Source organism: Myodes glareolus, chromosome 8, assembly GCF_982192425.1.
Source record: "Myodes glareolus chromosome 8, mMyoGla1.1, whole genome shotgun sequence".
Taxonomy (NCBI): Eukaryota; Metazoa; Chordata; class Mammalia; order Rodentia; family Cricetidae; genus Myodes; species Myodes glareolus.
In genome coordinates, this window is record NC_142033.1 from 11,062,042 (window position 1) to 11,085,138 (window position 23,097).

The following is a 23,097-nucleotide window of genomic DNA, read 5'->3' on the forward strand; positions in this document are numbered from 1 at the left end:
CTTACTCTAGGGTGAGAAGTACTAAAGCTTTCTTCTAGTGTTCAGGAAGATGCATCATGCTATTTCATCTATAGCTATCATACCGCAGTATAGTATATAAGACTTTTTACATTTATCTAACCAAAGCTTAGTGCCCATGGATCATCTTTTTCTCAGATCTCCTGGCCTCTCCAGAGCCTACACTGTGTTCTCGACAAGCATGAGATGAACTTGTTTAGATACCGTATGAATAATACCATGAAAGGATTTCATATTTTTTTATGACTGAATAGTCCTCCACTGGGTTTCCACACAACTTTTTTTTTTTAAAAAAAAATCCATTCATCTATTGAGGGATGCTTAGGTTGTGCTCATCACTTGGTTATTATTGTGAATAGTGCCATGGCAACTATTCACAGGAGTGTAGATGTCTCTTTATATGGATTCCATTACCTTTGGCTAACCACTCAGTGGAAAGCTTGATGGGTCATGTGGTAGCTCTAGTTTTAGCTCCCTCTTCACAGTCTCCTCAGGATTCCCACCAGAATCATCTTTACTAGGGTGAGATGCTATCTCCCTGTGGTTCCGATTTGCTTCATGACCCTGGCAGTTTTCCACAGCGAGGTTCACGTTCTTGTGCTTTGTTCACTATCATGCAGGGCTCAGCAAGAAATACACAATAATTCTCTATCTTTGTCCCTGAGGTTTAAGAATTGTGAACAATTTACCTCAAATCTGTGGGCCTTGGAAGAAGTCTTCTCTTTCCAGCAAAGTAAATTTCAAAATCTTCAGTTTTTAGTCTGTGGGCGTAGTCGATATATCCTGACACTTCTTGCCCATGAGAATTTTTGTCACGAATGAAGATCACAGTCTGGTAACAACACAGAATGGAAAAGGAACATGAATGATGTCACTTGAGTACTTCCACTTAACAGAACAGAAGCTGTGGTTGGGAAGCCCTGCACATGCCAAGGTCGGGTTTCAAGGGTTGTATGTTTCACTCTTGTGATTCTGCCAGGTAAGACACTATTATGTCTCCCCCACAGGAACTGAAGAAGCCAGAAGTCTCACAGGCAGATGGCACTCTCAGAGCAAATTTATAGCACATTATAAATAAGTCATATAAGCATTCTTAAGAAAACATTCTTTGAGGCATCAAAAATATATCGATTTATTTACTTTCATCTCTGTCTCGTTATCTTCTTTATGGGCATCTGTTTATGAGAACACTGAGATATAGGGAGAGGCGGAGTTTCTCAGGTCTCCCAGATATCAATGGCAGACTTGTATTCCTAACTGCCACTTCTTTCTCCAAATGAACCTCTCCATAGCTGATATCACAGATCTTTAAATACATTCTCCGTAACATGACCATCAAAACCTTATTTCACAGAATTGTGTATATTAAACTTATAGAATGAGTTGCATTATTTAGCACAATTGTCATCCAAGTTAATATCTCTGCAAATGCTACTGACCTCTTTCTCCAGGCTCATAGTTCCTAAGGGTAAGAGAACGGAGCAAATAACAGTAGTGTTAGAGTCCAGACCCTCAGAACTCACGTTTTGGTGATGAGAGACAGCCAGACAACAGACAGTGAAAACTGAAAATCAGAGAAGAGCCAGTGAAGGAAAAACACAGTAGAGCTAAAGATGAGTAGCAATACAGTGATGCGCAGTGAAGGCTAATTTAGGTAATGAGAAAGGCTGAAGGCATAGACTTTAAATGAAAAACTTGAATAAGGGGAGCAAGCAAAGAGAATCTGTGGTGCAAAGTCCTAAAGCATAAGCAGACCAGTGGACATGGCTGGATTGTAACTTCCACCCTGCAGACCTGTAGGCACCCTGCTCAAGTTTTAAGGCAAAGCTGATAAAAAACTAAGGAAATATTATTTTCTAACTGGAAACCTATGCATTTGTTTTTAAAGTGAGATTAAGGAGTAGAATTCTGTAGCAAAGTTCACCCTTTGGATAAGCCCAGGAGCCCGCCTTTTCCTCTTCAGCCATCTCTGGGCTGTCACTTGTCGGGTCTTTGTGGCTGTAAACTAACATAGCTGACTTAGGTATCCGTGCTTCCAGAAAGAATAAAGCTAGAAACTGGAGGGATTTTCCCTATTGCATCTAAGAAAAGATGTTGCTATCAATACCCCAGCTGCAGAACGACAGAACAGAGCAGAGGTTTCCATGACTTGTTATTCTGCTGAGAGGGTACCCTGCCTGTCTGTGCTGATTGTCTGGTTGCTGGGTATCAAAAGCAGGTTCTTGCTGCAAAAAGAGAGGAAGGATCTGACGAGTTAACCTCACACCCATTGATATGTCAGGATGAGCCAACACTCACCGCTATTCCTGTGTGCAACTTGACATTATTTCAACACACTACTCCTTCAAGTCTTCCCACATAGCCTCTTGGCAAGTTAGTCTAGATTTCTTTACGACTGGTGTTGTTTAGTTTCCCTTTCTGAAGCATAAATTTTGAATGGACATCAGTCCAGACTTCCTGAGACTCTTAGGCTGCTCAACCAATAGCTTATTTTTCAGCCTCTACTTAGACAAGGCCACGAACAACAGCTGCTGGTATGGCATTCCTGTTTCTAGATTCACTGGACCTGTCTTCAGGGTTAGCACACTCCTGAGGGGAGGTCAGTCACATTGGAAATAAAAGACGAGAAAGATGTCTAAAGAAACCTTTTATTTTCTGAATGGACCTCTAAACCAGGAAAGGAAAATCTCTCTGTGTGTTTGTGTCTGTGTCTATTTCTGTGTCTTTCCATCTGTCTGTCCGTCTGTCTGTCTGTCTCTCTCTCTCCCACCCTGTGTATGTGTGTGTGTGTGTGTGTGTGTGTGTGTGTGCCTGTGTGTTTTTCTCCCACTGAGAAATAGTCTGCCAGCACAATGACAGACTAGATATATTATTCATTTTTGCAGTGAAGGCAAATAAAATTTCCAGGTGAAATCAAAAACATAACTTCTAAAATACACTGGCGAGAAAACGAGGTTGTGCTTAAAGGGCAAAGACCCAAAAAGGACAGCACAGCCTTGAAGCCCAGCTCTGTCCTGCAGGTACCGAGTCAGGACCCAATGCTCACTGCTCACGTTTAGCCTCGTGATCAGTCTGAGAAATAATAAGGTTGAAAGAGTAGCAGTGACTCGCACTTCAAATACCACTTGCCCTCATTGAGAGGCCAAGCACATGAGGCTTTGTACTCCTTATCTTACATAGTCCTTTAAAAAGTGTGGAATGGGTATGGGTGGCGGTCAAGGAGCTGGGAAGGAGACTTTGGTAGGGGAGAGGGAAGGAGAGGAGTGCCACAGGAGACAAGCGTTCAGAAGAGGGCCAATGGGAAGGAAAGTGGTCAGCAGGAACTGGGCAAGGGCAGGGAGGGGAGAAGGGAAGCGGGAACAATGAGGACCAGGTGTATACAAATGTGCTCCAATGATGCTCACTAATCCGCATGCTAGTTCAAAGAAATATTAAAAATTGTATAATGTCCAGGTAGCCTTACTACCCTTATTTTATCAATGTGGGCACTAAGCACACTGTGATTCTGAGTAAGGGTCCCTGTATGCACAGACAGAATACAACACCAACAGTTAGGCTTGGGTTGGCTTTCTGTCATGTCCATGTTCTTATTGGATGAACAATGCACAGACAGATCTGATCTTAGATGCTGGCTTTACCATCTACTTGTAGTGCCTTTCTGCTAAGTTACACTTTTTAAGAATTAGTTTCCTTTTATAATAAAATGAGTTAGCATTTGTCTTGAAAGCTGCTGTTTAAATTAAACAAGGCTATTTTGCTAAACTCTCAGCAAAGCCTAGCCCACAGTAAGACTAAGTCAATCCTATCTTAGAAAATCCCGCTGTTTTTCTGTTTCTGTTTCTGTGACCACTGTGCCAGGGTCTGTGTTAGCTTTGTCAGCATCTGAGATGGGAGGAAGAGACTCGTCACATCAGACTCCCTTCCCTAGAGGTGTATAGTTGAGGTAACTGAGCATGCTTCATTTCTTCTGCTAAATTTAGTCCTTCTTGGAGGAAAATTGAAGACATTTTGATATATATATATATATATATATATGTATATATACATATACATATATATATATGTCTTCAGTATTGCTGTACATGTATAGAACAGATGCAGTTGAAGATGAAGCTGTGGATTCTGACCATTGAATAGCTAGAATAGGACATGAGTGTTCCCTTAGGCTCATGAACTTCTTCTGCCCCAGGGTGGCACAGATCAGCAACCAACAGCTTTGCTGTTCCGAGCCTTGTGTTTTTTAAGAATTATTTGTTTCCCTCTGCTGACATTTTCTGCACTTTTAGTCCAGTGGTATATAGGGTAGAGTCTACATAATATCAAATTTTTCCTAAATTGTAAGTGCATAGTTCAATCATTTTTCAGCAAATTCACAAAGTTGTAGACAACTGTCCAGGTTTTGGTGGTTTCCATGACACCAAGGAGATCCTCTGAACAACTCACTAATGTCCCCATCACTTCAGTTTCAGGAAGTTGTGAATTCACTTGCTGTCTATCAGTTGCCTTTGCTGCATTTTTTTTTTAGAAATGGAAACATCAATAAACAAATGTGGTTTTTGAGACAGGGATTCTCTGTGTAACATCTCTTACGTCCTGGAACTCACTTTGTAGACAGGGATCCTGCCTCTGCCTCGAGAATGCTGTGATTAAAGGTGTGAGCCTGGCTTTCTAATACCATTTTTAAAAATCACAGTTAATTTCCCAAAAGATATGTAAAAGCTATAATTTATATAGTAAAGGGCTATATTAAGTGATGATGGTACATTTATAAAAGAATTTCAAAATGCACAATTTCATTAGAGTTCATAATGTTCTCTCGAAACAGTCGAGGTAGAATCAAAGTGCGTGCTGGTGGAACGACACATTTGAGGCTGCATATAGTGACTCGCATTTACCAGCCACCTAGAAAAAAACTGGGTTTTAATTAACCACTAATATAAAGTAGGAAATACGTATGTCTTCATGTATCGCCACTGTAACAAGCAATTGAGAAATATCCGTGTATGTTCATTCCTGATATAGAAGTGGGGTTTGAGACACAGACTTAAGAATGTGGCATCTGAGATCTCAGTGATAGTCTGAAACCTCAAAAGCAAACAGGTGTTAAATGAAAAGACTCCCAGGGTGAATACATAGGTCCTCCTGGCTTTTCGTATATTGGAAAAAGATGAATTAAAGTCAAATTTAGTCTGTTAATGTATCATTTAGGTCTTTGGCTGCTTGTCTTCTCCCAGAAGTGGATTAAAATACAATCTCATAAACGTGTTCTAAGCCGGGGACATGTGTTGCCTAGCTTCTCCTGCCAAGTACTAATGAGGAGATATGAACCTGATACAGTGAGATGGGACCATGAGGCCAGGGAGCCGAAGGCCCAGACGCGGAGCAGAGCGTGAGAGCACGCTTAGCAGCTCGCTGCGGGGCTGACACGCAAGCCGTCCTCAGAGCTGGGTGTCTGTGCTGCCCCTTGGAGACCGTCACTGCCTCCCGCAGAAGAACAGAGGAATGTTTGCCTGGAGGTTCACAACTGGGAAATGTGCTAAGAAATCATTAATTGAAGGACAATTTTTTTTTAAATTCAAAAGAGAAACAATTTTTGCTGATGCAGTCATAGTTCTTTGGGGATCAGCACTGCTTTCAGACATTTCAAAAGGAATGAAAAAATCAATTTCTTCAAAAGAGATTACTGGATGAAATTTCTATGCTGATAATTGATTTTTAATTCTATGTTCTTTGACTTGGATGGAGTCTCATTTTCCACACACATCTTGGGGCTGTTGGAAACACTCTTTGTCTTCCCCCTAGAAATCAGACTCAGAAGGACCACACTGTCTTCTCCATCCAGTTGGCTAAAGTCGCCCACAGTCTAGTCCAGATTTTGGAGGCAGGGAGAGTGACTTCATCCTCTTTTGGCAAGGATGCTGTTGCGCAGTACTCCAAAGAGGAGAGGCTGGAAAACTGTGGCCATTTTTGCAAGGTGACCCACTAAGAGTGTCACTTGTTTGTTCTCAGTAATTGAAGATTTGCTTTCTGAGGGAAACCACTGATATTAGTTTTTGGTTCTGGTTTGTAAGGAATATTCAAAGTGTCTTGGATAAGTTCTTATGCATATATATTTTGCATGACCTACGATGAAAGTAATCCTTTAAGATCATTTGCCCTTGCCATTAGAACTCAAAATGGTCTGGAGGTTTGATTGAAAGAAAATGACGTGCAAAAATACGTAATGATTTTTTAAGCTTGTATTAACTCCAAGTGTTATAAAGAATATAATGAGATGGTCAAATTTATATATAAACTGAGATTTACTTTTCAAATCCAAATTATGAAGCTCTTTCAATGGAGCTTACAGTGTGTCAATCCAACCCAAGATATCTATGCAAAACTAAATTTTATTTCCCCAAGTAAAAGGGATTAGCTATTGTGCTTCATGCCCACTATGCTTTTCACTAAGACAAAGATTTCTCCAAAGAGTTTAATAAAAAGACTTATCTAAAGCAATGCTTCAAAAGCTAAACACATGCTATTGCAAAGGAAAAGTTCCTCTAAAATGAATCTTGAAATTCCAAGCTCAACACCAATGAAATATTTTTGATTACCTAAAGTATTGCTTTAAGAATAAATATTTACAGGGATGGGAGATAGTTTGATCAGTAAAATTCTTCTTGTACCAGGGTGAGGACAAGCGTTCAAATCCTCAGTGTCCACATAAATTCCAGGCAAGTGATTCCTGCATAATCCTAGTACTCTGGAGGCAGAGGCAGAGGTAGGGGCAGTTTCCTTGGGCAAGCTAGCTAGTCAAGATTGGCCAAACTGGTGAACTCTGTTGTGTTCAAATAAGAGATGCACTTCGATATATGAAGTAAAGAGTAATTGATGAAAACACCCAATATTAATACACACACATACACACACACACACACACGTACCTGCACACACATATCCCAAACAAATGCAATAGATATACACATGTGCATGTACACCACACACACAATAGAAACATAAGAAATAAATGGCTATGGATAAAAAGAGAATTATGGAAAGAATGAGTAAATAGTAGATCTCACCTCCTTGCAAAGAGTGAAGTTAGAATACAAAATCAAATTTCTTTGGTACCAGGATTGGTAGATGAATGGAATGTACACACATGGGTATAGGTAAAGTGCTTCTCAACGGGGCAACTTTTCTGCCTTCTATGAATACCCGGTGTAGGGTAAAAGGGCCAACCAAAGAAACCAACTAATCCCTGATCACAAAATCTAGTGCTCTCACCTGAACCAAAAGCCAGTAAAAGAAACACACCCTGGATCTGAAACCTGAGGCAGTGAAAGAAACATTTTAGCCCCCTACCCAGAATCTAAGAAACACACCCTGACTCTGAAACCAGAGCTAAAAAACTAAATAAATAGAAAAAAAAACTTTTAGCCTTGGAACCAGAGCCAGCAAAAGAAATATGCCCTGACCCCCAAACTAGAACCAAAGTGCTAAAAAGGGCCAGTGAAAGAAATACTGAAACCAGAGCCAACTCTGTTCCTGAGCAGCTATACCAACCAATCCCTGAGCAGGAAAACTAACCAGTCTCTGAGCAGAAAATTCTCTCCCTGGAAAAATTCCACTCCTGAGAAGCCCTATATAATCCCCTCTGCCTGATCAATTGTTAACTGCCCTTTCCCACCCTGGAAGAGACAGCTGCTCTCCTGGATTTCTCTTTCCCAAGTCTCTCTCTCTCTCTCTCTCTCTCTCTCTCTCTCTCTCTCTCTCTCTTTCTTTCTCTCTCTTATTTTTTGAGACAGGGGTTCTCTGTAGCTTTGGAGCCTGGCTGGCCTTGAACTCAAAGAGGTTCATCTGCCTCTACCTCCTGAATGCAGGAATTAAAGGTCACCATCCTCAGCTCTTTCTTAAAAGTTTTTGGTGAAGACCTTCCTTAACAGACATGGAGAAGAACCTTGACTGAAACATTCCTTGAAACATTCCTTTAGGGGAGCTGAGAAGAAAAAAAAAAACTAACACCTTTTCACCTGAGCCAGAGAGATTACTACATTTCTGCAGGAGCTTCCCCTTCAGCAGAATGAAGCAGAAGAAGCAACAAGTTGGGCCAAAGCTGAGCAGAGCAGGAGAAACAGATAACTCTGCTAGGTCATTCCTTTAAGGGAACTGAGCAGAGCTCAGTTGTAATGGCTCCTTCTAGGATAAGAGCAGTATTGCTACATCCTATAGGGAGACCATCCCCCTCTGTACCCCAGCTATAGCCTGCCTTCCCGACAAGTCATGATACCTTTTCCTTCAGAGCTGTCCTTTCGTAGTTTCAGATATGGTCTGACTTCTCAACAAGTCAGCTGTGCTATTGCAGCTCCAGCCTCCAGAACTGTCCCTTTGTAGCTCCAGAGCTGTAACGCTTGCTTACACCTACTTTTCTTGGTCTGGAACCTCAGAAACACCTCATTGTCCTCTTCCAAACTCTACCTGTTTATCCACAGCTAGCTCTGTGCTCTTCTTTATACACTAGTATCAAAACTGAAATATATAGGCTTCCTATATATGTTTGCCTCTGCTTTTAACTACTTGGGCATATTTCTTGACTCTTTTCTCTTGAATTATAGTGTTTTTTCTTCTATGGTGTTTTTTATGTAAGATTCTGTAACAGCTACTGTTTCAAAGAGAAACAATAAATTTTAGTCTAAAGTATCTTTTCCTCTCTACAGCAAAATTCATATTTCTTTAGCCGCAAAAGCCGATCTGTTTTGACCACTCTACGAAAACAGTTCTAAAAGTTTAAAAATCATCAAGGCAGTCAAGTCAAGTCTCAATTTCCATTTGACTCAAATGCCAATGCATTTCGTACAACTGTTTGCCCTGCCTCTCTCAGGCTGTTCACATGCTTTGGTGTCCTTTTAGGTCCGCAAGATCATGTTATGCTTAACTGACTTCTTTATTACCTTCTCCTGTTCTTACTCATCTGTAGTGTAGGAGTCCCCCAGGCTTGAGTATCTCCTTTTCTGTGTCACTATTCATCCATTGACTGCTCTTAGCCAGATTCATGGCTTTCTTCCATGTTCCTTCCCCTCTTGGAGTTGGCACACGTGACTCCCATCACCCTCTGCAAGACTCTGCCTCATGTCTCACCACCTCAATCAAACTGTTCTTCTCTCACGAAAAGATGACACTATACCTAATTGTTCAAGTCCAGAGCCAGGTGCTTTGATTTATTACTTCCTATCACACCCCACACTCATCCTAATCTACTGAGAAGTTCTGCCTCTACCTCGGCACATGTGCTGGGCTTGCATAAGTTACCGCTCCGTCATCTCCAGCCCTCTCTCTATTCTAGCTAGTCACATTGGAGAAATGATCTCTATTCTTGTTTTTTTTTAAATTTTTTTCCCAAGGATAGAGTTTCCTTATAGTCCATTCTAACCTAGACCCCATTACGCAGTCCAGGTTTGCCTTGAATTCATGATCCAGCCCTGAGCCTCTGATGCTAGAAATTCAGGCAAGCACAACCAAGCTTGATTTGCTGTGCCCTTTTGTGTGGTATTTTCTCAGACAAAAAAAAAATAGTCTTTTTTGGAAAGCTTTTTCAAGTTTGATCTACCACCTCATTCTAACTAAAATAACAAACATATTCTAGGCTCTGTCACATTTGCTATATGTTGATTTCCATTGCAGTTCCATCTATCTGGCGTTTTCTTCCTTAGCTTTAACGTGTTTCTTTCTCCCTCCTTGGAGTATAAGGCCCATAAAAGTGAGAATTTTATTTTACTATTTATTCTCAATATACTGCATAGTGTTTGGTGTATGCCAGATTTCCAGTAAATATCTGGTAAATGAATGGGTTTCTGGGAGATCCTAGGATACAAATATTTCAAAATGTGGAGTCTCCAATTTGTTCCATGTTGCTGAAATTTTGGTACAAGGACAGAAAGAAAGCATAATTGATTATACCATCAGCACCTTTTCAACTGTGACAGAGTGAAACTGAGTTACAAAAAGAGGAATTTGTCCTTTTTTATGTTTAGTTTCGATTTTGCTAAATCTTGAGAAATTTATTCCTAAAGCAATAGAGAATTGGGCTCTAATTTGAGGAGACTGTCATTGGGGGAACTTCTATGAGCTTATGATGCTTCCTTTGCTTTGGTCAGTTGAGGAACAGAACCAAGGAGCACTTGTCATGAAGACAGTTTTAATGTTCAAACTGTTCTCCATAGCCTCCACCCTCGCTTCCCCACTTTTATCTCCCCTCACCTTCTTCATCTTATCAAATGGTTTCCTGTCTTTACCATGCATTAGGATCATTATGTAGAACACATGGCCATGGCCTACCCGGGGCTCCTGACTCAGCGGATGTGGATGGTGACTCAAAGTTTGCACTTCTAGGAAGTTGGGTCAGAACTTTTCACATTGGTTTTTTTATGTATAATTCATGATATTATTTATATTATTCGATATTTATAATGTTTGGCTACAGTGAATATGTGGCTAACTCTAAACATATATGAAAGTGACTTAAATTTCTCACTCCATTGCATTCTGCTTGAGTTTAATAAATTGACATGAAATTGTCAACTTAGCAATAATATGATTCATAGCCTATGATTTTTGTGAGTCAGAAACCTGGCATGGGTCTTACTCCATTAAAATCAAAGTATTATGGCCAAATTCCCGTCTACAGGCTCCTGGAGGAAACCATACTCTTTGTCTTGTCGAGTGTCCAGAGGTTGCCCACAGGCCTTGGCTCGTGGCCATTCCCTTTACATTCAGAGCCAACAGCAGAACATCTGTCTGCCCCCTCTTAGTTTCCCTATTGATATCAACTGGGAAACCTCTTCCTCTTCCAAGGACTCTGACAGTTACACTGAGCTGACTCGGGTGCTCCAACACAAACTTTAGATTTCAAGGCTCTCAACCTGATGCATATCTTTGGAATCCCTATTTACGAAGAAGATGGAAATCACATGTGCAGGAGGTCAGTGCATGAGCACCCATGAGAAGTCTTACCTCCCCGCATCGCTTGCAGGAAACAATGATAAACACATCAGAAAGGTAGCAGGGAACAAAATCAACATGCAGAATTAGTAACTTTCCCACATGCTAGTGACAAACATTCTGAGAGAGAAATTGAGAAATAACCCCATTCACAACACTATCTAACAATGCGGAAAGAAATAGCTAACCAGAGAGGCGAAAGGTTAATACAATGAAAAGTTTGAAATGCTGAAGATAGCAATCAGAGAGCATACTAGATGGAAAGACCACCCACAATCATAGAACAGAATGAAACTAAATCTCTATCGCTCACTTTATTCAAAAGTTAATTAAAATATTCAACAGATCAAGGACCTTAATGTAAGACCTAAAAATCTGAAATATTTAGTTTTTTTAGAGGTAAACATTTCTACATATAGTGAGAGACAGAGTTTCTAAGTAATAGTTCAAGATCAAATCAATGGATAAGTATTAACCAAAGAGACCAAATAAAATTGAAAAAAATGCCAGCTATGCATCTGACATAGGATTAAAAGTTATAATAGATAAAGAGCTTAGAAATAAACACATTCCAAAACTTAGAAGCAATCCAGTCAATAAATGGGCTAGCAAAATGAACATACATTTTCTAAAAAGTACATACGAATGTCCAGTAAACATTTGAAAAACCAGAATTAGCTATCAGTGGGATGAAAATTAAATTGAGAGTACATCTCACCACAATAAGAATACTTAAAAAGATATTTAAGACAAAAGTAGTAAGTGCTGGAAAGGATGCAGGGAAGTGGACAGCCTGCGTCCACTGATGTTGGGAGTATAAACTATTTTAACATCTCTGGAAATCCTCCATATTGGCTGATAAATTTAAAGTAGGAAATATCATATTGGTCCAGGATGTCACTTCTGCATACATACCCGTAGGACTCTACTTCAGTTCACTACAAAGATACACACATATCTGTGTTTATTGCTGCACTGTTCACAATAGACAAGTGATGGTATAACCTAAGTGATCACAGTGAATGGCTAAGAGGTCTGGCCATGGTAAACCTGACACTGACAGGCTTTGCCCCTTTCCCTTGCTAAAAAACTGTTAGATCACATTGCTAAAACTAGCCCTCATGGTCCATTCCCTTACTTGACTACTGATTCTTTCCTGACACAAAACACCAAGTACCAACAAGCAAATTTCATTATTTGGCTAACATGTCCAGTCAGGATTTCCCAACCACCTAGCATAGACTTTCATTTTTTCTCCTTAAAAACTCACTCCTGCAGAACCGGTCTCTTGTTTGTCTGCCTGCTGCTGCTTCTTGCTATCTGCCTCAGCAGCACCCGTTCCTGCTCCCTTGCCCTTCTAGTGTAATAAATCTTCTTTGTGCTGAAAATTTGGTGTCTGGGTGCATCTTGTCCTGACTCCGAGGGGCCAGCCTCCCTTACAAAAAGTTGAATGTGCAAAGATCTGTGCTGCATATGCTTCATGTAGGTTTATTCAGCTATAAAGAAGGTCGAAATTGTCATTTACAGGGAAAAGATTCAGTTGAACATACTCAAATTAAATAAAACAAGGCCAGATTCACAAATACAAATATTGCAGTTTTCCCCAATGTATAGATCCTAGATATACATAAAATATAAATATAAACTTAAATAAAGATATAATAAGTATATAAACATATACTTATAAGTTATATAAATATACACTTATGTGACGATACCTGAAATCATATCTATGAATAGGTTATACATATAGTATATATTTACATATGTATATGTATGACATGGAAGTATAAGTGAACTGAGGAATAAAGGGGACTAGTGGAAGTGGAAGGAGGGAGTAAAGCAATCCATAGGCTGAATATGATCAACGTGTAGAATAAACTTGAAATTCTTTTATGAATATCATCACTGTGTGCAATAAATATATGCCAATAGAAGGATGTAGAAAGGTCAGTTCATAAATTTTGATTCAATAAAGGTCTTTCAAACTTCATCTTTATATTATTTTAACCAATGGAACAATAATTTTGGATTTGTGTTTTGATAATTGCACATTAATTAGCCTGATGTTGCCATTCTACATGGTAATAAGCTGTGATGGTCAAGTGAAATTCACCAGTGCGAATTCCTTAACCATGATAAATGTAACCAGCGAGCTAGCCAGATTATCTAGAAATTAAAATATATGAACCTTTACATGCAGTATATGTTTGTGTTTATAAATAAAAATTTATTCCTCTTTCCTTGCTCTCCATCTCTGTCCTTCCTCCATATTGATTATCCTGTTCCCTCAAGTTCTCCTCCCCTTCTCCTCTCCTCTTTCCCTTCTTCCCTCCCTTCTCCCCCCACCCCATGCTCCCAATTTTCTCAGGAGATCTTGTCTATTTACCCTTCCCAGGGAGATCTATATATGGTTTCCTTGGGGTTCACCTTGTTACTTAGCTTCTCTAGGGTCACGGAATATAGGCTATTTATCCTTTACTTTACAGTTAGTATTCATTGATGAGTGAGTACACACCATGTTCATCTTTATGGGTCAGGGTTACCTCACTCAGGATGGTTTTTTTTTCTAGGTCTATCTATTTGCATGCAAATTTCAAGATGTCATTTTTTTTTACCATTGAATAGTACTCCATTGTGTAAACATACCATATTTTCTTTATCCATTCTTTGGTTGGGGGCATCTAGGTTGTTTCCAGGTTCTGGCTATTACAAATAATGCTGCTATGAACATAGTTGAACAAATTTAGAGAACCATATGGGGTTAGCAAGAAACCTGGCACTAGAGAAATTTCCAGGAATCCACAAGGATAACCCCAGCTAAGACTCTAAGCAGTAGTGGAAAGATGCCCGAACTGGCCTTGCCCTGTAGTCAGATTGATGACTATCTTAAATGTCACCATAGAACCTTCATCCAGCAACTGATGGAAACAGGCACAGACCTACAGCAGAGCACTGGACTGAGCTCTCAAAGTCCAGTTGAAGAGTGGGAGGAGTGAGAATATGAGCAAAGAGGTCAAGACCATGATGGGGACACCCACTGAAACAGTTTACCTTAGCTAATAGGAGCTCACCAGCTCCAGTTGGACAAGGAAGGAACCAGCACAGGACCAAACTAGACCCTTTGAATGTGGGTGACAATTGTATGGCTGTGGCAGTCTAAGGGGTCACTGGCAGTGGCACCAGGATTTATCCCTACTGCTTGTACTAGTTTATTTGGGAACTCATTTTCTTTGGATGGATATCTTGCTCAGTCCTCAAGGGAAGTTCTTGAACCTTTCTCAAAGCAATGTCTTACCCTCTCTGAGTAGTGGCTGGGGGGTGGAGTAGGAGGATCAGTGGAGGGAATGGGAGAAGGGGAGGGAGTGGGAAATGAGATTGGTATGTAAAATGAAAAAAGATAGCTTGTTCTTTTTGTTTAAAATATAAAACAAAATAATGAATTTATTCTTCAGCTAGTGCTGCCAATACCTCACAGGGTACTGCTGTCTGAGGTCAGATTTTTACCTTGTTTATTAATCTGCACCCAGTGTTTTCAAAGTTCCTGACACGTAGTAGGCATGCTTGTTGAATTAAACGGCTAAACAAATCAAGACAATTAAGCATGTTAGAAATGCTCATTGATTACCTTCTTGCTTAAGGTCTTAGAGTTGGGGCTATATTGAGAAACATAGACTATCTGAGCAAAAGATCTGGAGATGTTGTCGCTTACTTGATAGATTGCTGCTTATCAAGCATGAAGTCCTGGGTTTAATTCCAGCATTACATAAGTTGGGTATGGTGATACATGCCTGTAATATCAACACTCAGGAGTGGAGTAAGGGTGATAATAAGTTCAAGTTCATCTTCAGCTATGTAGAAAGCTTGAGGGGAAACCTGATAATGAGGCAAAGACAGATGTTCTGGTACCTGTCTTAGTTACAGTTCTTTGCTTTGAAAAGACACCATGATAAACCAAATTCATATACAAAAGCATTAAAGCATACAATTTTAGTTAGTTCATTGTTTTCATGGTGGGAAGTATGGCAGCAGGCAAGCAGGTATAATGTTGGAGAAGTAGCTGAGAGCTTTACATCCAAACATATGTACTAGGCAGAGAGAGACACTGGGCCTGCCATAGGCTTTTGAAACCCAAAGACAACTTCAGTGGTACACCACTTTCAACATGCCATGCCTATTCCAACAAGACCACATTTCTTAATCCTTCCCAAACAGTGCCACTAACTAGTGACTAAGCCTTCAAATATATGAGCCTATAGAGGTCACTCCAGTTTAAACCACCACATGCCCCATCTAGCAGTCAATAAGTAGATGGACAGGCAGGCTTTCCCTGGCATGTAAAATACAGGGAATCAGGTGGATGATTAAAGTGATTAGTTACAAAAGCACTGCTATGAGGTAGGAAACTCTGACATTATTATTACTTAGTATTGAATGGATTCAGGGCAGGAAGATTAGCACTGGAGTGAGCATGTTGACACAGAGCCACTCGTTCTGGCTGTTCAGAGCATGAAATAATCACACAAAAAACTATATTACTTAAAACACTGCTTGGCTAAAGACTATAGCATATTCTTATCAAGCTCTTACATATTAAATTGACCCATTTCTATTATTTTATACTGTACCATGAGGCTCATGGCCTACCAGCAAGCTTCTGGCTGGCAGCTTATATCCTTCTCCTCTTGCGACTGCATGGTGTCTGTCCCAGGTGGAGGTTCCATGGCTTCTCCTGACTCTGCCCTTTTTATCCCAGCATTCAGTTTAGATTTCCATGCCTAGCTCTATTCTGCACTGTGCAGTCCCAAAACAGCTTTATTAATTACCCAATAAAAGCAGCACATATACAGAAGGACCTCCCACAACATTGGCCTACTACAAAAGAAAGGGCTGAGGGTTTGGTCATTGCATTTGTCTTCTGTTTGACTGATACTTATTGAGAGCCCATGAGAAAGTCCCTGTTCTAAACATTGATGATACAAGGCACGTGCTCTCTGTAGACTTCTTTCCACCAGTAAAGAAGGAACCAAAGTACGCAAACAGATGATCTCAGGGGATGACTATGTAGTAGAAAAAGACGATACTGAATAGAAAGAACCTAAACAAAGCACAAAGGAGTCAACTCTCCCAGAGGAGGGCATGCTTTAGTTGAAATCTGAATAATGTGACAGCTGTAGAAAGGTATGGGGGAAGAGCATATTCCATAGTGCTAAGACAGTGATCTGGCAAGATGGCTTAGTGGGCAAAGGTATTTGCCAAGCGTAATGATCTGATACCTGGTACCCACATAAAGTTAGAAGATAAAAATCTACTCCACAGAGTGGTCCTGATTTCCAAGCATAAGTCATGGGACACATACCCATCATACATACATGTATGCGCACACACACACACACACACACACAGAGAGAGAGAGAGAGAGAGAGAGAGAGAGAGAGAGAGAGAGAGCAAGAGAGAGAGAGAGGAAGAAAGAGATTGAGAGAGATTGAGAGCGCACTAATGTTTTAAAATTTAAACAGGGCCCAGATGAAAAACTGTCTAGCCTTTTCAAGACATAAAAAGGTCAGTGAGGCTGACTTATAGTGACAACAGAGTGGTGGAGTGGAATTGTAACATCAAATTCAAGAGCTGTTAATGATCTTTGTCCAGGGAAATTGATGTGGCTGCTCCAAAGATCAAGAGGTTCTTGTTGGTTATGACAAGTTTTTGACAGTGAAAGTACACACTCAGTGCAAGCGGAATTGCCTTTAGGTGAGGGACTTACTATCAAAGATGCACTGACTCCCATGGCTGGTGATAGAAAGACATGAACACTGGCCAATATCTTAAGTGCTGAGAACATTATGAATTTATACAGTATTGTAAGCATATAGAAATGAGACACTATTCCTATCTATGCCTTCTAACATTCTAGTACGTGGGAGATACTAAGGTACCACAAATGACAGTTTGGTCAGTGCAAAGAATCTGGACGGGTAGGAATGGAACATAAAAGTCTATCACAGCCAGTTTCCCATTAACCAAACGTGAGCAGTGATAAACTGCTCTTAGTGAGACTTAGTCACCTTTTTTATAAAGGAACAGGACTTCTGGGACATTGAATGGTTTTTCTAAAATCATAATAGGCAAAACCAGTTGTCCTGAGGATATTCTAGTTTGATCTTTTCCCATAATTCTGGAATAGTTTGTGTGATTAATAAAGATTAAATTAAAATCAGATCATCTTAATCCCCTCTTTCCTTTGCTTCTAAATCTGAAGAATCTTTAGCCAACTCCAAAATATTATGCATTATGCTAGTTTTAAAAAAAAAAAATCAAAACAACCCTGAGACTAAGCATCAGATAAAAAGAGCCGACCTTTATCCTAGAGTCTCTATAATCCGAAACAGGCTGGCTGTGGTTTACAGGCCATGGGCTAATATAACAATGTGATCTAAGGATGCAAAATAAAAACTTATCTTCGTTATCTGCCAAACACTTTTGTTACTAACTACGATAATTAAATCAAAATAACCCTGTAGTATTTATTGTGGAGGCAAAATACTTTTATACATCCACGTCAGTTTAAAATATCAACCAATCTTCAGCCCATTCTGCCTTTGTAACTTGCTTATCCTATATACTCATACTTGTCAAAATGATAAACAACTTTACAGAGGTAGCAGAGATATTAATGCTACCATTCAACAGACTATGAAAATACTATCTAGTTCATATTTTGATTATGACATACTAAATGTCAAATATATGAATTTTTAATAAAAATAATTCTGTTTATTAACATTGACAAAGCAAAAAGATCCGTTGTGGAACATTTTCAATTTTGTGGAGTTAAGCTAATAAATTTAATAAGCCTATACAATAAGGGTTTTCATAAAAATATCTCATTTACAACTCACACCAGCCCAGTATGACACAAAGAATTTCCTTTGTACCAAGTTCTAGAGGCAGACCAGTGTGTTCTGAGACCTCTGAACACTGTGGTGTCACTGGATAAAGCAGAACTGTGGTGTCAAGGTGAGGAGCAGAGCTGGGGCTCACAGTGTGAAGCAGAGATGGGACTTTTGGTACTTGGGTGTCATAGGGAGAGGACTTAGAATAGAATTCCAAAAAGAAAATCATAAAGCATGTGTTCCTTCAGGGATTCTGTTAAAGTAGAGATGGAGATGACCACAAATAGAAGGTCAAGTTTACACAAGCATGCTGTCTTTCATTTTCTTATTTTAGTTGCAGTATTCTGTGGGATTCGTAAGAAAGAAATTGCTGGTGTATATCTCACGGAGGAGAAAACACAGCAGTGGGCTGAGATGGCAGAGATGCTCATTAAGACTTGACACCCACAGATGGAAGTGAATCTGATCTTTCTAGCACCTGGAATTTTCTGTTCGTTTATGTATGAAACTTTAGAATCTCAGATCATCAAACTCAGGCAGTTTATCGATGGGGGTCTTCAAAGTATTTTTATGTGTAGGATGATATCATCTGGAAAATAAGAATGCTTTGACAACTTCTATTTCTATTTGCATATCTTTCATTTCTTTTTCATGTCTTATTGCTAAAACTAAGATTTAACACAATCTTTACTGAGAAAGAGTGAAGACAATTGACATCTTTGTCTAAGCCCTAATTTTAGTGAAATAATTGTGATACTTCTCTAGGGAGTATAATGTTAGTTGCATGTTTGCCATAAACAGTCTTTATTGTTTTGAACTATATTCCCAGTGTCTTCAGCGGTTTATCTTCAAGGTATGTGGAACCCTGTCAAGAGCCTCTTCTCTACCTATAGAGATGCTCTTTGCTTTCTCTTCTTGAGTCTATTTAACTCTTGATTTGCTATGAGCCATCCTTGCATTCCTGCAATGAAGCTTGGACCTTGTGAATTATCTTTTAATATATTATTCAATTCAGTTTGCAAATGTTTTACTGGGAATTTTTACATCCATGTTTATCAAGTAGATTTAATAAAGATGCAGTAGAATTGTAAGACTTGGCTTTTTTCAGTTAGGGAACATTTTACGAATAGTTTCAACTTCTTTGCTCATTATTTATATCTTATTTGGCTTCGTTTTCACAGGTCATATGTATTAGGTCTAAAGGAGACTCCAGTTTCCCAAGCTCCACAAGGCAGTTCAACCATCCAGAAATGGGCTCAACTATAGGAGACTTTTAAAGTATTCCTCATAGGAAGGAGACTACCTAGAATTTCTGAGTCTTAGATAAAAGCCAGCATTCCTCAGGAACTTGTGCTGCAGGTTCCCCTTTATCAAAAGGAATCATCTCCACCCTGGCAAAAGGAACAAAGGGCTCCCTGTGGTGCCTATTAGCATACCAAAGCCCATGCTGGCCACTGGACTCCCTCAGTATCCTAAGTACCTGTTACACAGCACAGGTACTTCCTGGTAACCTCCCAGCCTTCTTACTTCCTCTATCCTAAACTCTCTGTAGCTCATAAGCTTCCCTGCTTCAGCTACTTCTTCTCCTTATAACCCTACTATTTTAGATTCTCTCTCTCTCTCTCTCTCTCTCTCTCTCTCTCTCTCTATATATATATATATATATATATATATATATATATGTATATATATATTATGTATGTATGTATATATGTATATATGCATATGTGTATGTACATGTGTGTATTCCTCTGTCTCTCTGTTCTGCTTCTGTTTCTCTCATGGACAGATCCAGTCTGCTGGTCATGTTCAGTCAACTTTTTTCCCTCTTCCAGATGCTTCTGGGTGTTGTCTCTCTCATGTCTGCAATATAAGCCTCCCCCTTAACCATGCCATGGAGCAATCATGTTGTCAGCTTATACAATATTTTACTGAAACATATTTAGATTATTTCTATTTCTCCCATTTATTTAAACATCTTCAAACTGTGCCTGGATGAACCCCTGAATTTCATGGGTATCTGTTGTAATTTCTTACATTTCATGCTTAATTATTTTAATTCAAGTTCTCTCTCTTCCCCCCCCCTCCTTTCCTCCCTCCCTCCCTCTCTCTCCCACCTTAGTTTCACCAGGAAATTGTCAAACTTGTTTAAGAACCATTTCATTGAATATTCCTATAAAAATTCTTTTTAATTCTTTGTCACTAACTGCATTCTTAATCTATTACTGTGGAGCAATATTGACTTGATTATTCATGCTCCTTGTGTTTCATTATTGGGAACTGCACATCCTGTGGATTTTCAAAAGTCACCTTTGAAGTAAGACTACGTTTAGAAGGTTGAGATATAGCTACTCATCACTGGTCGGGCTTACAGTTCAGTAGCTAACCCTAACAGCCCATGTGTTCAGGACACCAGAAAAAATGCCCAGCACTACGATGAGATTAGAATACTAACTAAAGAAGCAACTACAACTGATTGTTAGGCCCACCAACCAATTAAAAAACACTACCTGTTTTACTAATATTTTTGAAGTTAGGAAAGCAAGACAGTGCAAATGTGTACTGAGTTATTATCTGTCAAGATTTAAGACGGAAAAAAAATAATCAGAGTAAGAGGGTTGATATATGTTACAGGAGTAGAGGAAAATTAAGATTAGAAAGGAAAATAGAAGGGGAGATGAATAAATAAATAATAAATAGGAGGGGATAAGATAGCATCCGTGAGTGAAAAGAGTAGAAGATCAAAAAGTTAACATAAAACAATACCAGGAGAGGCAGGAGACTCAGGACACAAACTAGCCCACACCCTATGGAACAGATCATCTCAGAATGGGAAATGGGATAGGACAGGACAAAGTTGGTCTTCAACATTAGGTATTAAATAAGGGAAGTCTAAAAGGAAAGAAAACTCGGTACAGATTTTTCTCTATGTATTTCCTTTCTTGGGTACAATGGGACAGTCTGCCTTTATTTATTGTCTTCCTTTCATTACTTAAGTTGGTATCTCTTAGTCAAAGAAGGTCCTTTGTGTTTTCACATTTCCTGTGTGGATGTTTGTGTTGTTGGCCTAGCAACCACAGAGGTAGATTTTCAGTTGGGCAGTAGGTTTTTGTTACTTTAGGCGTTTTCCTCTCTCTAGGTACTGCATAGGTACTGGCAAGCCTTGGACTTGGTACCTGTAAGCTCATGTCATTGCTTAACCCTTTTCTGGAGAAATAGTGAATCTCCTTCCATCTGTAGTTCAGAATAGAACTCTATCACATAGTAGCTATAAGTTTCTGGCTGAATATTTCCTTTATATTCGAAAGATTCTTCAGACCAGATTTAAGTGTATATATGGTCCTCTGGCATTTGTCTTGGGTTCTTAGAATGGGTCCTATAGAGAGAGTCCTTTATATGTAGAGTCCTCACCCAGTGACTGATTCAGCAATAGGTTTTGCTTTGTTTTGTTTTGCTTTTCCAGCTCTAGCTACATGCTGAGGAGGATTTTCTTTTTTTGTAAATCTATGGTACACAGATACCAAGATTCTAGTTTAATTGGACTGCAGACCTGCTCAGTGTGACAGGCTACTGTTGGTCAGATTTTTGAGTCTCTGTTCCATCTTGTCTCTATCAGCCTTCTGACAGCACATTTGTGGTCTGGCTTTGCCCGTTATTTATGTTCATATTCACGTTTCTCCCTCAAGGCTTGTCTTTCCCTCTATCCCTCCATTTTTTTTTTAAAGTATCTGGCATTGAGAGCATAGTACTTGTTTCTGTAGTTCTTTGTCTTAAGCCATCTGCAGTTACACTTCCTCCACCCTGGGAGCTGAACACTCCCTATTTGGGGCTGAGTCCTAGGGAATCTACTCTGGAGTCCTTCACCTTCTGCCCGGCTTCCTAAAGTTTCCATTCTTTCTTTGGTACTGAAACCAGTTAGTTACTTTCCACCATCATGGGATGGCTGCTCTCCAACTGTCCTTGGCTTATTCCCCAGAGAGTCTAGCTGTAAATGCACGGTTGTCATATACCATCTTCCAAGTCCCGTCTTTATTTGTAAGGTTTGAATTTTTATGTTGTGATTAAGTTAGGCATGACATGTATGGATTTTGATGTTCTTAATTAAATCATGAATTACTCAGTGCCCTGTGGTTTTCCCCCCAGTAATTATTGAAGTAAACACACTGCTATGTGCTCATATAAACACCACAAAATTGTAACAAGGAAGTGCTCAGTATCTCCTGTCATTTTTTTGTTCGAAAGTTTTCTTATAAGTTACAGATTAACATTAAATGTTATCTTCATTTCAGGAACGGTATGGTTTTCCAAGCATCTGTTCTTCCCAAACTCCAAACAACTAAATGTTATTTGCAAATTCAGATGCGCTGGCAAGATCTGAGTGGGATTTCCCCAAAATCTAAAGAATTTTGAAGTCTAAATAATATCATAGGAAAACATTACTCTGATCTCTAACGTAATTATATGACAGCTTTCAAAGTTCATTCCAATGAATAAAGTAAGGAACTTTACTACAGTGATCTACAAGTTATAGAAAAAAAACTTGCCTTGTACTTTGAATAAGAGACCCAAGTAATTAAACAGGGAAAATAAAACATTAATTTAAGCTATTCCTTTATTCTATATATAATTTTGTGTTAAGGGACAGTATAAGCTTTTATAACTCCACTAGGTTCCTACTTCACATACAGAACTGAGGACATGTCCTCAGAGAACGTATTTACTGTTAAAGCAACAATTATAGAGTCTAGTTGGAGACTTTTTTCTGTGCATATGCAAATTAAATTTTTATACTGGTTAAGTAGAACAAAAACCTGACTTTATAAATATTCATGAATCCAACTTGACCCCATAGCATATGTAAGTCCTTGGCTAAATATATTTTGTGTTTTCCTGATGTGATTAAAAAGTGGGAACAGGAATATCAGCTTAGTTATAATGCATACAAATAAATACACTATCACATAGAACATCATCAATAAAGTATTATTTGCTTATTATTATTTATTTAGCATTAGGATGCTACTACCTCTGCTTTCTATTATATAAATGACTTCTATCCATTTCAAAATATGAAAAGTCATAAGAGTATTTTGTCCTTTCACCTACTTATTCATTAAACATTAGGGCATGGCTTCTCTGTGGTAAGCATATTACTTGACTGTTAGGTGTCAAGACAAATGATAACCTTTCTGATGAGAAGCAGTTC

The 23,097-nt window shown here is 39.2% G+C and overlaps 1 protein-coding gene across 1 annotated transcript in view; it reads right to left on the reverse strand.

The window, feature by feature from the left end:
* The window catches only part of Cfap299 (cilia and flagella associated protein 299), a 538,871-nt gene that overhangs the window by 77,742 nt on the left and 438,032 nt on the right, over positions 1–23,097 (reverse strand). The window contains exon 4 of the mRNA XM_048426357.3: positions 708–850. Within this exon, the coding sequence (XP_048282314.2) occupies positions 708–850 (143 nt within the window). The remainder of the gene's footprint in view (positions 1–707; positions 851–23,097) is intronic.